At 32.7% G+C, this 12,461-nt stretch overlaps 3 protein-coding genes across 3 annotated transcripts; 1 reads left to right on the top strand and 2 right to left on the bottom strand.

Annotated features, from left to right (window-relative positions):
* Nucleotides 1-185: 185 nt before the first annotated feature.
* LOC107193164 (carbonic anhydrase 2-like) lies at nucleotides 186-1,826 on the bottom strand. The gene is made up of 7 exons (XM_015582563.1): nucleotides 1,787-1,826; nucleotides 1,419-1,586; nucleotides 1,172-1,328; nucleotides 998-1,103; nucleotides 686-913; nucleotides 416-603; nucleotides 186-332 (listed from the first exon to the last, which is right to left on the bottom strand). The coding sequence occupies exons 1-6, from the start codon at nucleotides 1,824-1,826 to the stop codon at nucleotides 430-432; spliced, it is 873 nt and encodes a 290-aa protein (XP_015438049.1). The 3' UTR covers nucleotides 186-332; nucleotides 416-429.
* A 1,161-nt stretch (nucleotides 1,827-2,987) lies between these two features.
* LOC107193172 (serine/threonine-protein kinase 11-interacting protein) lies at nucleotides 2,988-9,221 on the bottom strand. Its single transcript, XM_015582571.1, has 19 exons — nucleotides 9,130-9,221; nucleotides 8,501-9,022; nucleotides 8,123-8,419; nucleotides 7,837-8,030; nucleotides 7,381-7,687; nucleotides 6,913-7,275; nucleotides 6,751-6,829; nucleotides 6,482-6,656; nucleotides 6,284-6,401; nucleotides 6,018-6,203; nucleotides 5,558-5,635; nucleotides 5,132-5,267; nucleotides 4,902-5,032; nucleotides 4,685-4,825; nucleotides 4,407-4,597; nucleotides 4,218-4,315; nucleotides 3,922-4,130; nucleotides 3,534-3,832; nucleotides 2,988-3,440 (listed from the first exon to the last, which is right to left on the bottom strand). The coding sequence occupies exons 2-19, from the start codon at nucleotides 8,952-8,954 to the stop codon at nucleotides 3,243-3,245; spliced, it is 3,654 nt and encodes a 1,217-aa protein (XP_015438057.1). The 5' UTR covers nucleotides 8,955-9,022; nucleotides 9,130-9,221; the 3' UTR covers nucleotides 2,988-3,242.
* Nucleotides 9,222-11,111: 1,890 nt separating this feature from the next.
* Nucleotides 11,112-12,172, top strand: LOC107193163 (LDLR chaperone boca). Its single transcript, XM_015582562.1, has 5 exons — nucleotides 11,112-11,383; nucleotides 11,485-11,559; nucleotides 11,639-11,799; nucleotides 11,874-12,018; nucleotides 12,098-12,172. The coding sequence occupies exons 1-5, from the start codon at nucleotides 11,234-11,236 to the stop codon at nucleotides 12,170-12,172; spliced, it is 606 nt and encodes a 201-aa protein (XP_015438048.1). The 5' UTR covers nucleotides 11,112-11,233.
* Nucleotides 12,173-12,461: the final 289 nt, after the last annotated feature.

The raw sequence follows: 12,461 nt of genomic DNA, 5'->3' as shown, positions 1-12,461 counted from the left end.
TTATTGTTATTTTCAATGAAAGGAGATTAATCTACGTTCTTTCAGCTACAAATCGAGTACTTTATCTAGACAAAAACTATCCGTATAACGGTGTAACAGCTGTCTAAAGTGAACTAACCAGGGTACGTATGACGAGATACAGTGTCAACCGTTGCAAATAAATGTGATTTTAACAATGTTCTTGTAATTACTGGTTCCCAGCCGTTAGAGAGTATTATTCTACGTTCTCGGATTAACCACTAAATGGAATTCACATGTTTGTGGAATACATAACACTTTTACTACGAGATGTTTATTACTTATCACGGTATTTGCGGTTTCCGTGGAAATCTCTGGAATCAGATAGTTAAATTAATTTATTAATGTATAAATTTAATTGATCGAAACGGTGGTATTAAAGACCATATAGACTTACTGTCAAGAATATATTTAATGCCAAAACCAATCTAAATTTGTAGCATTGACAATTGTTCCATTGTGTTTTGTAATTAGATATGAATTTAATCTTCTAATGTACACCTTTCGAAGTCCTATATCTTGTAACTTCCTGTAGTTATCTGTTAACACATCGTCTCCATTGAAAAGTGATCTAAACTTGTTCAACTGCAAGTATGTAATGTTTTTATGGTGGATCACAAGATTTCAATAAATAATGTGTATTGTTTATGAATTATTAAAAAACTACCTGAACTAAGGATATTGGCACAGGAGCTGAAAATATTATCCATGTTACTACTTCATTGCATGGAGGAGTAGTTAATGAACCTTTGTAAGTATAAAATATATCTGTATTATGAGGTAGTAAAGAGGCTAATGTTATAGGTATGTTTAGTTTTGTTCCTTTGTTCAACCACTGGACATCTATTATATCATTCAAAATAGGATATAAAAATCTGTTGTCTTCTTCCTGCAACTAATCACAATTTCTGCTATGTAGCCTGTGTAACAAGAACTTGTCAACATTTTATGGAAATGTCATATATTAACAACTACTTACTTGAAAAAAGATACCTAAAACTACAAGACCATCTTCATAGTTTAATGCATCAGATAAATTCAAGTATGCCTTATTTCTGTGAACTATATGCATCTCCATCGGGTATCTGAAAAACAAACACGATAGAGCGAGATAAATAAAGAGTAAAAACAGGATGCATTTTGTATAGTGTACCTAACACCGTTTAAAATGTGTTCAGATCCTCTGTTATTTTTTGCACCCCAATGAAAATGCAAATGATCTACTTCATACTCTTGGTTTACAGGAAGTGCAGCACCAAATACACATGGCAGATGTTTGTTACTTGGATTACTTTCTATGCTCATTGTAACTGAAATATGTAAATGATTTAGAGTTACATTGTACGGGACATTCGAATTCTTACATTAAAAATACTTATTTAACAATTGAATTGCATTACCTGAATGTCCATTGTTCCTTAATTGTAATTTACCTGGAAGATAATTGTGATATCCAATTATTTCCAAGGCTGGTAAAGGAACAGCAATTGATTTGAACGATGATATTGTTATTGGAGATTGCAGTTTTCCACCACACAACTTGAATTTTTCAATCCACATATGTTGATCTAAAATATACATATAAGTATAAGTACTCTAAAGGAAGATACGTTTGTAGGTATACTACAATGTTACATACCCTTTCTACTGTATCCAAAGTATCCCTGAACAAATGATACTATTTATATAGGAAGATGTTACTAAAATTAGTATCCTTTAAAGTTTATTCGTCGAACACAAATATTTAAAGAGTCATTATTAAACTTACTGGTTGTCAATAAACATATCATAAGCTTGATAATGTACATTCTAAACTATTTAAATGGTGTTTCAACGGAATAACGAAGCTCGACTCACGGGACACTTTTTGTACAGATCCAAGAATCGTACTGAGTTATTTCTATCATCTTCAGACTGTTTCATTTACAAATTACATTTTCTATTATCACCATCAATGCACCGTTTCTTGCGTAAACACGTACCGCGTGTTTCTTCTCAATTAAGACCATAGTAATACCATATTCACACTATGCACAACACTTGTCATACATATGTCATTCAATAGTTAATTGAATTCAAGTGACTGTAATGCGTTCCTATTATGTTCCTTAATGAATTCTGTAAGATATTTATTTTCTAACAGTCTCACCTATTTTTTCGTGGTACGACTTCAAAATAAAACGAATATGCATGTATATTATAATAGAGACACGATAACAATTTATTTACATACATACATACATACATACAGATCGTTTTATCATGACTTTAATACATTGAGCCATTGAATTGGTGAACAGTTTTGCCTAATGACCATAATAATTCAAACAAACAACCACGTAAACCCTTTTTAATTGTAGAATTTGAATCGAAATATTGGTAATTTCGGTGAAATTAATGCCTAACATTGTCTCTTATGTCTTCTCAGTTTGTTAGAAATACAAGTTTTGTGCAATTTTACACGCACGCACATATAATACATACAGCACATACACACATTGTAGAAATGAAAAAATATATATCACAGACTGATAGCGATACTCAACTATTATTCACTGTGTGATGTTTCTTATTAACATTAGATTATTTATATTTACTGTGCACATCCACGTGCATGTCATAAAACTTCTATACAAGTATATATATATATATATATATACACATATGTATATGATATTTTAACCGTTTAGAGTTTAGAGGAACATACAAGCTTAAGGCGAATGAATTTTGCAATATAAAAATATTATACACGATTATTACTCGTAACGATCTGCATTTAAAACTACCTTCTATTGGATACTGAGATTTAGCATAAAGAAACAAAAGTTGTTTATGTATAAGTTCTATTTTAATATGAAATCGGTAAATAAAAAAATTAGAATCATCAAGCGGAAACATGAAGCGTTCGCGACCGATTAAAATTTTACCATTAATAGCATCATTTAAAATTTCGTATGTATTAAGGCCTGAGATGTACCTACATTAGAATAAAGTAGAATAAAAAACCAAACGAGGCAATTCATTGAATATACACATAGTAAGACAATTGATTTTGTAGATCTGCATTATTTGTTGTCTTTCATGACATATCACTTCTTGCCTTATACATATGTACATTCTCGTTGTTTAACATATTAGAAACTTGATCGATTAACGAAGTGCATTCGTTTGATGGTGACTTGGTGTACTTAATTCGACTAGAATCACGTGTATTGGAAACGGTTTCATGCGCCGTCTGTTCTGTCCTGCGTCTTACAGGTTGTAATTTGCAGAGGAATCGAGAACAATTCTTCCCACGGTAATTGTACAGAATTAATAACTGTTTCGGCAGCACTTACAGAAACAAAATTTAGAACCCACGATTCGTCCTGTTCCGCAACTTCGTCTAAAAAGTTCAGAGTCAACGACGAGCTATAATGTTCCTGGAAAAGTTGTGCATGAGAATAGAATCGTTTACTCTGAAAGCACCGATCACTGCAAAATGATTACATTAATAAGAGATTTATGCTACTCACTACTCCAATTAAATTGCTCATGGCTTGTTCCTTTATTACGTATGGTACTTCTTTATTGCCTGGTAAAAGCCATTGCATGTTGCATATCGCTAAAACGGATGCAGTTACGATTAAACTGGACAGTTTCTCTTGCACTTCAACGTCTCGATACTTCAATAAGCCAGAAGAAAACAGTGCTAGCAATCTGATAGCATCACCGTCTTGATGATTCTTGCAATTTTTTAGTAAGCGATGCATCAATGCGGTGCAGTGCTCTGGTACTGTGAATTCGACTTCGTAACTAGGCGGTAAAGATAAATCTACAAATAAACATTTACTTGAGAACAGCTACAATCGGTATACATATAATCGTACGTAAATTGTTATGCATTTTTTTTCCTTTCTTTACCGGTAATGTAAAACAGAAAATTAGACGTTCTTTGAAAATCTTGCAGGATGCATAAAAATGTAATCGTGGTGGACTGTAGTTCATCGTTTACTTTGTTTGGCTGTTCCAACTCGATCACAACACCCTGCTTGAATGGCAATGATGCAAACGATCTTAGTCTGTCTATTGTCCAACTGATTTCCTTGTGTAGCCAACGTTGTGGATCTTCTCTAAGATTTCAATAGAAAAAAATCTAGTACAATATAATCTTCAAGTAACTTCTTTAACTATAATTACAACAAAACTGTCGGTTTTACCCTTCCAAACCATCGATTTTAAGAACATAAACTTTTGATGTGGACAAAACCAGACAACCAGAAAATGTATCTTTCGAATTCTGCATAAGAATGTCCGCCTAGAAGTCACCGGATAAGTTCAGAAGATTTATTTCAAATATTTCACTAATCATTAAACAATAAATAAAGTGTATATCGTTGTTTTATTACCCTAAGGAGAAAAATAAGTTCTTCGTTTTCATGTTCAAATATATTCAAGATAATATGTAACTTTACTCTATGATCTATAGTGCTGAAATCTGTGTAAGAATACTGAATATTATTGTCCAAGAAATGCGACGTATCTTTCGCTTTCAACGTTAATGGTTTGTTACTCCCAACTTTTATACTTTGAAGTAAACCTACGAGTTTCAATATTTAGTAGCATCACGGTATCGATCAATCTTGTACGAGATTGTAGTACTGTAACATATTGTAACGTCACCTACCACCTAGCATAGAAGTTAAACTTGTTACAGGTGCGAATTTGATCTCTTTGTCGTTATTACTGTTAAGGGATTTCTCATCTGCATTAGTTTGTCTAATTATTTTATTTTCATACGCTGTACAAATACTATCTGTCAATGAACCTGTAATCGTAATATTATTAGCAATTATTAATTTCGAATCTTTGTTCGGCTAGTTACGATAAAAACGACGGCAAACCTGAAGAACTACTCTCGGTTAAACCGGCCATGACTGGTGCTGCATCTGGTATTGTTAGGAGAGATGGGGCAACAGCAGCAGTAGCACGTCTTTCTTCCGAAGATCGTTTTCTATGTGGTGTCAAATGAGATCTGCGATAATCACGAGACAATTAATGAAGCAACATTAATTGAGCAAGCATTTACTTTCATTGCACACTTGATAATTAAATTATAAAAGACATAGCCGACCTCGAGGCTTCATCCAGTACTTCAATGCTACTCTGACTTGGATTGCTAAGTATCTCTATGTCACTTTCATATTTTTTATTCAACGCATTCGTGGATGGTGTTGATTCTCTAGATTCTTCTAAACTTGTGGCAGAACCTATTAACAATAAAGCAGAGTATTTACAAATATGCTAATCAGCCCATCTACTACTGTTTATTACGTATCCATTTTTAACATAAGTTTAACTCGATGTTTATTACGTTTTTATTAGTGTACGTTTATTACACGAACAAAAACATGAACCTAAACTAACGATAGGGATCAATGGTAACTAAATCTAGATAGTGATGCAACTAATGTAATAGTTTGTGTTTTGTTTTATAATCATAAGGAAAGCTTGAGGAAACAGAATGATGCTGTAATAAATTATTGTAGCTGAAGCTTACAGCAGACTTGAGCTTGGGTGTGAGAGTCGGAGTGCACCAGAGAAATGGTGACGGATCTAGCTCCAACCTCCGTTCCACCTGCACCGGGATTAGTATGTTATTGTCCCAGTCAGTAATAAAATGCACATTAGCAGTATAATTAGTGCGTACACATTCAATAAGTAATTAAGAATTAATATATATTATTTCGATTACAAAACTAAACGGTACTACTGTTGTAAAATCTCAGTATATCGCAAATAAGAAAAGAAAAAAAAAACACGATTATATGATTAATATTTGCTACATAAACTATATTCGTGACTATACAGGATACAATTATTTTGTATTCAACTCGTTAAGAATTACAAGAAAACATTGCATATTAAAAGACTGGGTTACATTATCAAAAGAAACATTATGTTCATTCTCATATCGCTTACAATAACAAAACACATGCAAAAATCGAAATGAAACTTACCAATGCTAGAATAAGACTCAGAATGTTGTAATTTAGTCTTTGCTGTGTTCTCCGAATATTCGTCCTTAGATAATAAACGCTCCAACGAGCCTCCAGAAACATCACTTTCTACGTCCACTGTAGACAACTCGTCCGTTTCAATGACTAAAGTACTTTCACAAGTGGGACACTTCAGTTGCTTTGCTCCTGAAAAAAAAGCAATTGCATTATAATATTATAATCCTTTCACGATAGCCTGTTTGAAAATTTACCGGATATAGACGTACTTAATACAGTAACATATTCTGTATCCTGAGAGAAATGAGTTGAACATTTCATACATTTAAAAACTTTCAACGATATTGGCCGTTTTTTCATTCTTTCACCAACAGTTGTCACTATTTTCTGCAAAACAAATACGTAATACACTATTAATATGTATGTCGCGCATCTTCCTGTACACTCATGTTTAATCGCTTTATTACCTTTGCATCGTCTGGCTCTGTAAAATATCTCCTGTTCTGAAGAGTTTCCCGAGTTGTATCAAAAATTATATCTACGGTAACTGGTTCACTTCTACCCAGAACACACGATAACACAGAATTTATTGACCAACTGCACTTTAATTTTCCAGTGACCGAATCTCTCTCTTTAATGTCACTGTAGCAATTACAGAATAGACATTACACAAAGCAAAAAAGAAAAGAAAAGAAAAGAAAAAAAAACGTAGCTTCTTAAATATTCATACACTTACGCTGATGTTATTATCAAGAATAATTCTTCTAATTCGTCGTCATTTTTCTTCTTTTGAACTAAATACAAGTCTCCAGTTTCTAAATAGAAATAGACATAACTAAAATTTCTTTTATATATTGCAAGTTACTTTCTTCCAGATAGTATTGATTTTATACAATACCTTCTTCCAGATGGTACAGATCATAGTGTAGTTCAGATTGTACAAAAGTATTCGTTGTATCACTCAATGGTGTTTCCGATACGTTTTCCACGTTTAATTCTTTTCTACTACTGGTCTCATTATTTTCGTTCGTTGAACACGCGGAATTCTCTGCAGCATCAGCTTGAATATTTTCAATTGCATCAACTATAGAATCTTGAGTACTTGATACAGCACTTGTTCCATCTGGGGTCAACGAAGAATACGAGGAAGGTTGAAAACCCATAATATCCTGAACAATCGTTCCACCCAGACTGCTTAACCACTTATCTTCGCCAAACTGTTTTCTTAATGCCAAAATTTGTTTTTTTGTCTCCAAGTGATCTTTCGAAGTCTCTACATGAAATAGTATTTGTATGGATTTACAGTATAATGATTATTTCAAACGCATCGATCAAAAATACTTAGCTAAATAAAAACTATTAATACCAGTATTTATGTTTAAACATTTCTTTCCGTGATCATCTTCCGTGATAACAGCTTTCTTCACGTTTGACTTTTTCTTGTTTTTGGAATAACATTTTTCGAAACTATTCTCCGTCGACTTTTCCGCTCCGTCGAATTCATTCATAGTAGGCGCAGTAACAGACACGGACAAGCTACTAGAATTCAACGAATTCGATACCGAAGTAAGAAATTCATTCGATATAGATTGTTCAGATCGAGTTGTAAAGAGTCGGTTCTCTGTAATAACTTGCTTCTCTGATTTAGACAGGGGCAGATGGTCTAAAACAAACTAAATCATAAAATTTTATTCGCACTTTCACTACGCTCTGTAACAATAAGACATACATTGTACCTTCCTATGAATGTCTGATATATGTTCATGTTGTTGTGAACTCTACAATGTTCTTATTATTCTTAATATATATGTATATACCTTACCTTACTCAAGCTGAAACGCGGGCGCAAATATTTAATAGATACTAGACGGTGCTTCGGGTGATACGATAATGGATTGCCCTCTAATAATATCCATAATAAAGTGGACATTTTTTCCAGTACCCACAATGTCGAGTGTTCCATTAAACAATTGAAAGATAAATCTAATTCTTGCAAATATTCCAAATTTTGTAAACCTATGACAAAGAAGACAATTTATTGATGGTTGTGTTTATATTGGTTGTATTTTGTACAAAATAGAAAAATATTAACGACAGTAATCAGTTACCACTTAAATTTTCTATGTAATTGCTCTTCAAAACTAATACTTGTAAAGAATGAGATGCAGCCTTGTTGAATACAGGTATTGTGTCCAGCTTGTTGTATCCAAGATTGACATATTTTAAATTAGGTAAACAAGATAATTCGTCGGCAGATGTGATTAAGTTATGACTCAAGTCAATTATCTGTAACCAAGGTGCCAGTTCCAAGGATGCATCTAATCGTTCCAAAGCATTATGAGGCAATGCTAAATGTTTTAATGAACTCCAGAGAAATCCAATGCCAGCATCTCCACCACAACTCTCTGGGTACAAGTTAAACAAAAGTTTTCATTATCGGCGACATATTTATAATAAAGCATTCTATAAAATAATTCCTACATTACCTAATAATTGACTCACTGTACAAATTCCTTTCCTTCCAGCACTAATAACACTTTCAAGTTGACCTCTAACACTTTGCAGTCCTTTTACAGATTCGATGTTAATTTTCTTCAATTCCAAATACTTTAAATGCTTAAACTTTGTAATATCAACAGGGATTTTGGTATTATTTGTGCAACAAGTCACTTTTAGTCCGACTGTTTTCTGTACAAAATCATGTAAAAACTTCAAATGGCAAAATATATCAATCTCCGAACTGTTGCATACTTGAAACGAAGACTCTAAGTCTTCCGGTTTATCCACAATCGAGGAAAAAGCTTTATTTAAGTTGTAGAGCAATGTAGTGGATAAAGAGAGTTTGCTAGATGCGCTTAACACTTTATCCCCATTTTGACGCAAAAGTTTTCCAAGTTCCACTATTTCTTGCATGCTGGCTGCATCTTGAAAACTATTCATTTTTTATGCTATGTAATAAGTGATTGCAACAATGCTTAGAAATTAATCAAACTCAATTTCATAGTATCCTAGAAATAAATAAATATATTCTCACTTAGTTTCTGTAACTGAATGCAATGTATCTTCGTCATTTATTCTTTTACTTATAAATAATAAATATCATAAAAAAACTTACAAGAGTATCTGGCATTTCTTGGACCTCCACATTAATGTCCAAAAAAGAAAAGACACACTTATGTTACAAATGATGCAGGCAATATAGTTCCATATATGTATGTTATTTGATATAGACAATGCATGAAATACACCTTCCCAAAACTATCAACACCTATTATTTTAGTAGAATGTCATCCGTCATTATGCAATCCAGTAACCTTAATTTAAGTTATTTTTTCACTCTATCCCAGGCAATTCCTGAAACATACTGGTGTTTCCAAACGGATTGGCCATTACATTCCAAATCGTTATAATCTGTAAAATGGGGTCTCTATTAATGCGTAACGCAAAATATTAACAACACGTCAGAAATTATTTCAACGTAGGACCAGAAAAAATACAAATACGTTTCTGGTTACTTCAAGTGATAAATGGTTCTTCTTGTCTTCTTACTAATAGAAATGTGACGGATGATGATTCATACCTCGATAGAGAATCTTCAATAAATAACTGCTCGAAAATCTCTAAAACGGCTGAACAATGGTATAAATGACATACATTGTCACATACTTATTGTCTTTAATTTACATCATCATGCCAAATGGCCAAAACGTAAATATTGTCGAATCCGTTATTTCTAAATTCCGCACGGTGGAGGCACTTACTGGTGATTCCTAGCAATGTACATATATAATACGTATTACACATGTATTCACGAATTAGAGAACGTACGGTGTCCAAATACAATAACTACATCTGGTGGCAACAGTCTGTATTAAATGGCTAATAGCTTGAGCATTTTGCCGTAGCTAGCGACACCAATGACTTTCATGTCGTTTATTATAATCACAGATAAAAAATTAAGCAATAATGAAAAAATCACCACGACTGTCTATGCGTAGTAGAGATGGCGTGCAAAATCACTAACGGTGATTTATCACAGTGATCACCGAATCACGATCACGGTCGTGATTTAACTTCATTTACGACCGTAATTGCGATTTTTTTATCATGAGTGAATTTACTCACTGCGATCGTAAGTCCGTGATCTTTAAACAGAAAAACGTATTCAATATGATTTTACGATGAATTACATTACTATTTGTGTTGGTAAAAATCAATAGAAAAAACAGGAAATTCTAAAAGAATAATTTCCTAGGTAACATGTAGATTATAATTTATAATCATTAATTTATTCATTATTCTTCATTGTTTGTAATTATTCCTTCACTTTATAAGATATAACTCGAATTTTTGTTTTGATGTCGTTAATATAAAATATAAAAATTATGTGTCACGTGCAAAGAACTGTTAGGTTTCTCCACCAATCAGAAACGATCACGAGAAATCACGAATCACTGTGAAAAATCACCGTGATTGGGAACGCGAACGTGATCGAATCACGAGTGATTCACAAGTAGCAGTTCACGCCATCTCTAATGCGTACGGTTGAATCGATACCACCAAGGTATCGATGCTTATTCGGTATCGAAACAAAAGTATCGAGTAATGTACTCGTATTTACTTGTATCGATTCATCCTTATCTATGCGTCACATCGATTCTGTGAATTGAAGAAATAATTATTTTTACAAAAATTTATTAAATTTCAGTGTGTTTGGTTTTATACATGGTCTGATTGAAATTGTAAAGCACCAAACAGAATTTTATCTAATTCTCATCCTCGTGAATACTTATACCTATAAAAAATCTATACCTCAATATTAACTGTGGTCTATGGATTACACATCCATACAGCTACATACTGCATGTTTCTTGAATTTTCAATAACCTCGATTTTTGAATTCAATCGTAGATGGAATTATGTATCCAGGATTATCAATTTGCGACCAGTGGCGACACATTTTCCACAAGATGGACGGAGCTTCCGTAACTTTTATTCAGATTGATTCAGATTATCAAAATTGATCAAACTTGTATTCTATGCGCAATAAACACTGCAGAATCAATTTATAACTGATTGCATAGGAAAGATCTATAGTCTGGAAAATATTAATGGCTTTTCTGATACGTTAGTATTTTTATAGTAAAACAAACTTACGATTCTAAAGTTGCATATTACAAAACTGATAGCAGAGTGTTGAGAGTTAACACGATTCAAAAATGAGAGAAATTATTATTTTTGGCATATTCTTATTATTTTACGTGGAGATCGCTAATAATGCCAAATCGGGAAAGACGAAATCATGGAAGGACAAGGATATACGTGATATGACCGACGCAGATTTAGAGCATTTGTTAGACCAGTGGGAGGTATGTTTTCCCTTCACTTTCTTTAGTGACTAACCATACACGTTCGGTATGATTACTAACATGAACAGCTGAACACAAATGAATATACCCTATTCTTTTAGGAAAATGATGAGCCCTTAGAACCAGATGAATTACCAGAACATCTCAGACCAAGTCCAAAAATTGATATATCAAAGGTATACATCCGTTGAAATTCTGTTTGAAATAATTCAAAATTCTGGTCTTTATATCTATATTCTTGTTTATGTTACAAAGTTAGATATGTCAAATCCTGACAATGTACTCAAAATGACTAAGAGAGGTAAAGGTGTCATGATGTTTGTTGATACTAATGAAGACCTTTCAGCTGATGCAGCAGATGTTATAATGAAGATCTGGCAGACTAGCCTGCAGAATAATCATATTATTGCTGAGAGGTATTTTTTGTTTTCAAAGTTACTTTATATGCTAATTAAATTGTAAATTTGATACTACATCATAGAGTTTACAGGTATCCAACTGATCCAAAAAGATCAGTGTTCCTGTTTCGTGAAGGATCACAGGCAGTAGATGCAAAAAATTTTTTATTGCAACAACCAGAATTGTCTCATGTTATCCTTGAAGGACAAACCTATTACAGAGATCCAAGAAAACAGGTAAGTTAATAATATATGCTATATACTTGGATAAACAATTAAGCGAATAGAAGGAAATTAAAGGTATGGTTTCTTGCAGAGTGCAACCATGGAAAAACAGAAAAAAAATGATGAAAATATGGTAAATGAGAAAACAAAGAAAGTGGAGCTATAATATTATGTAATGTATGTTCTTCAAAGACTCCAAATATTTTGTTTATATATTTTTATAAATGTACATATTTACATAGAAGCCAACATGTATAGAATAATTTTTGATACGTTCTTTTCATTTATAAAATGAATTTACAATTACAATTTCTTGTACCAAGACTTTGTGTAAATTCTATTTTGTGTTCAATACTTTGTAGCAGTAAAAATGTGAGGAACATTGTCTAATATATTCAATAAATGATTCAATGTTAGTGGAAGAATTCTAGAAATCTAACAGTTAAGGAATTAAA

Source organism: Dufourea novaeangliae, unplaced genomic scaffold (genome assembly GCF_001272555.1).
Source record: "Dufourea novaeangliae isolate 0120121106 unplaced genomic scaffold, ASM127255v1 scaffold665, whole genome shotgun sequence".
In the NCBI taxonomy this organism is placed as follows: domain Eukaryota; kingdom Metazoa; phylum Arthropoda; class Insecta; order Hymenoptera; family Halictidae; genus Dufourea; species Dufourea novaeangliae.
Note: the sequence above shows the minus strand (reverse complement) of the source record. Positions and strands in the feature narration are given on the sequence as shown.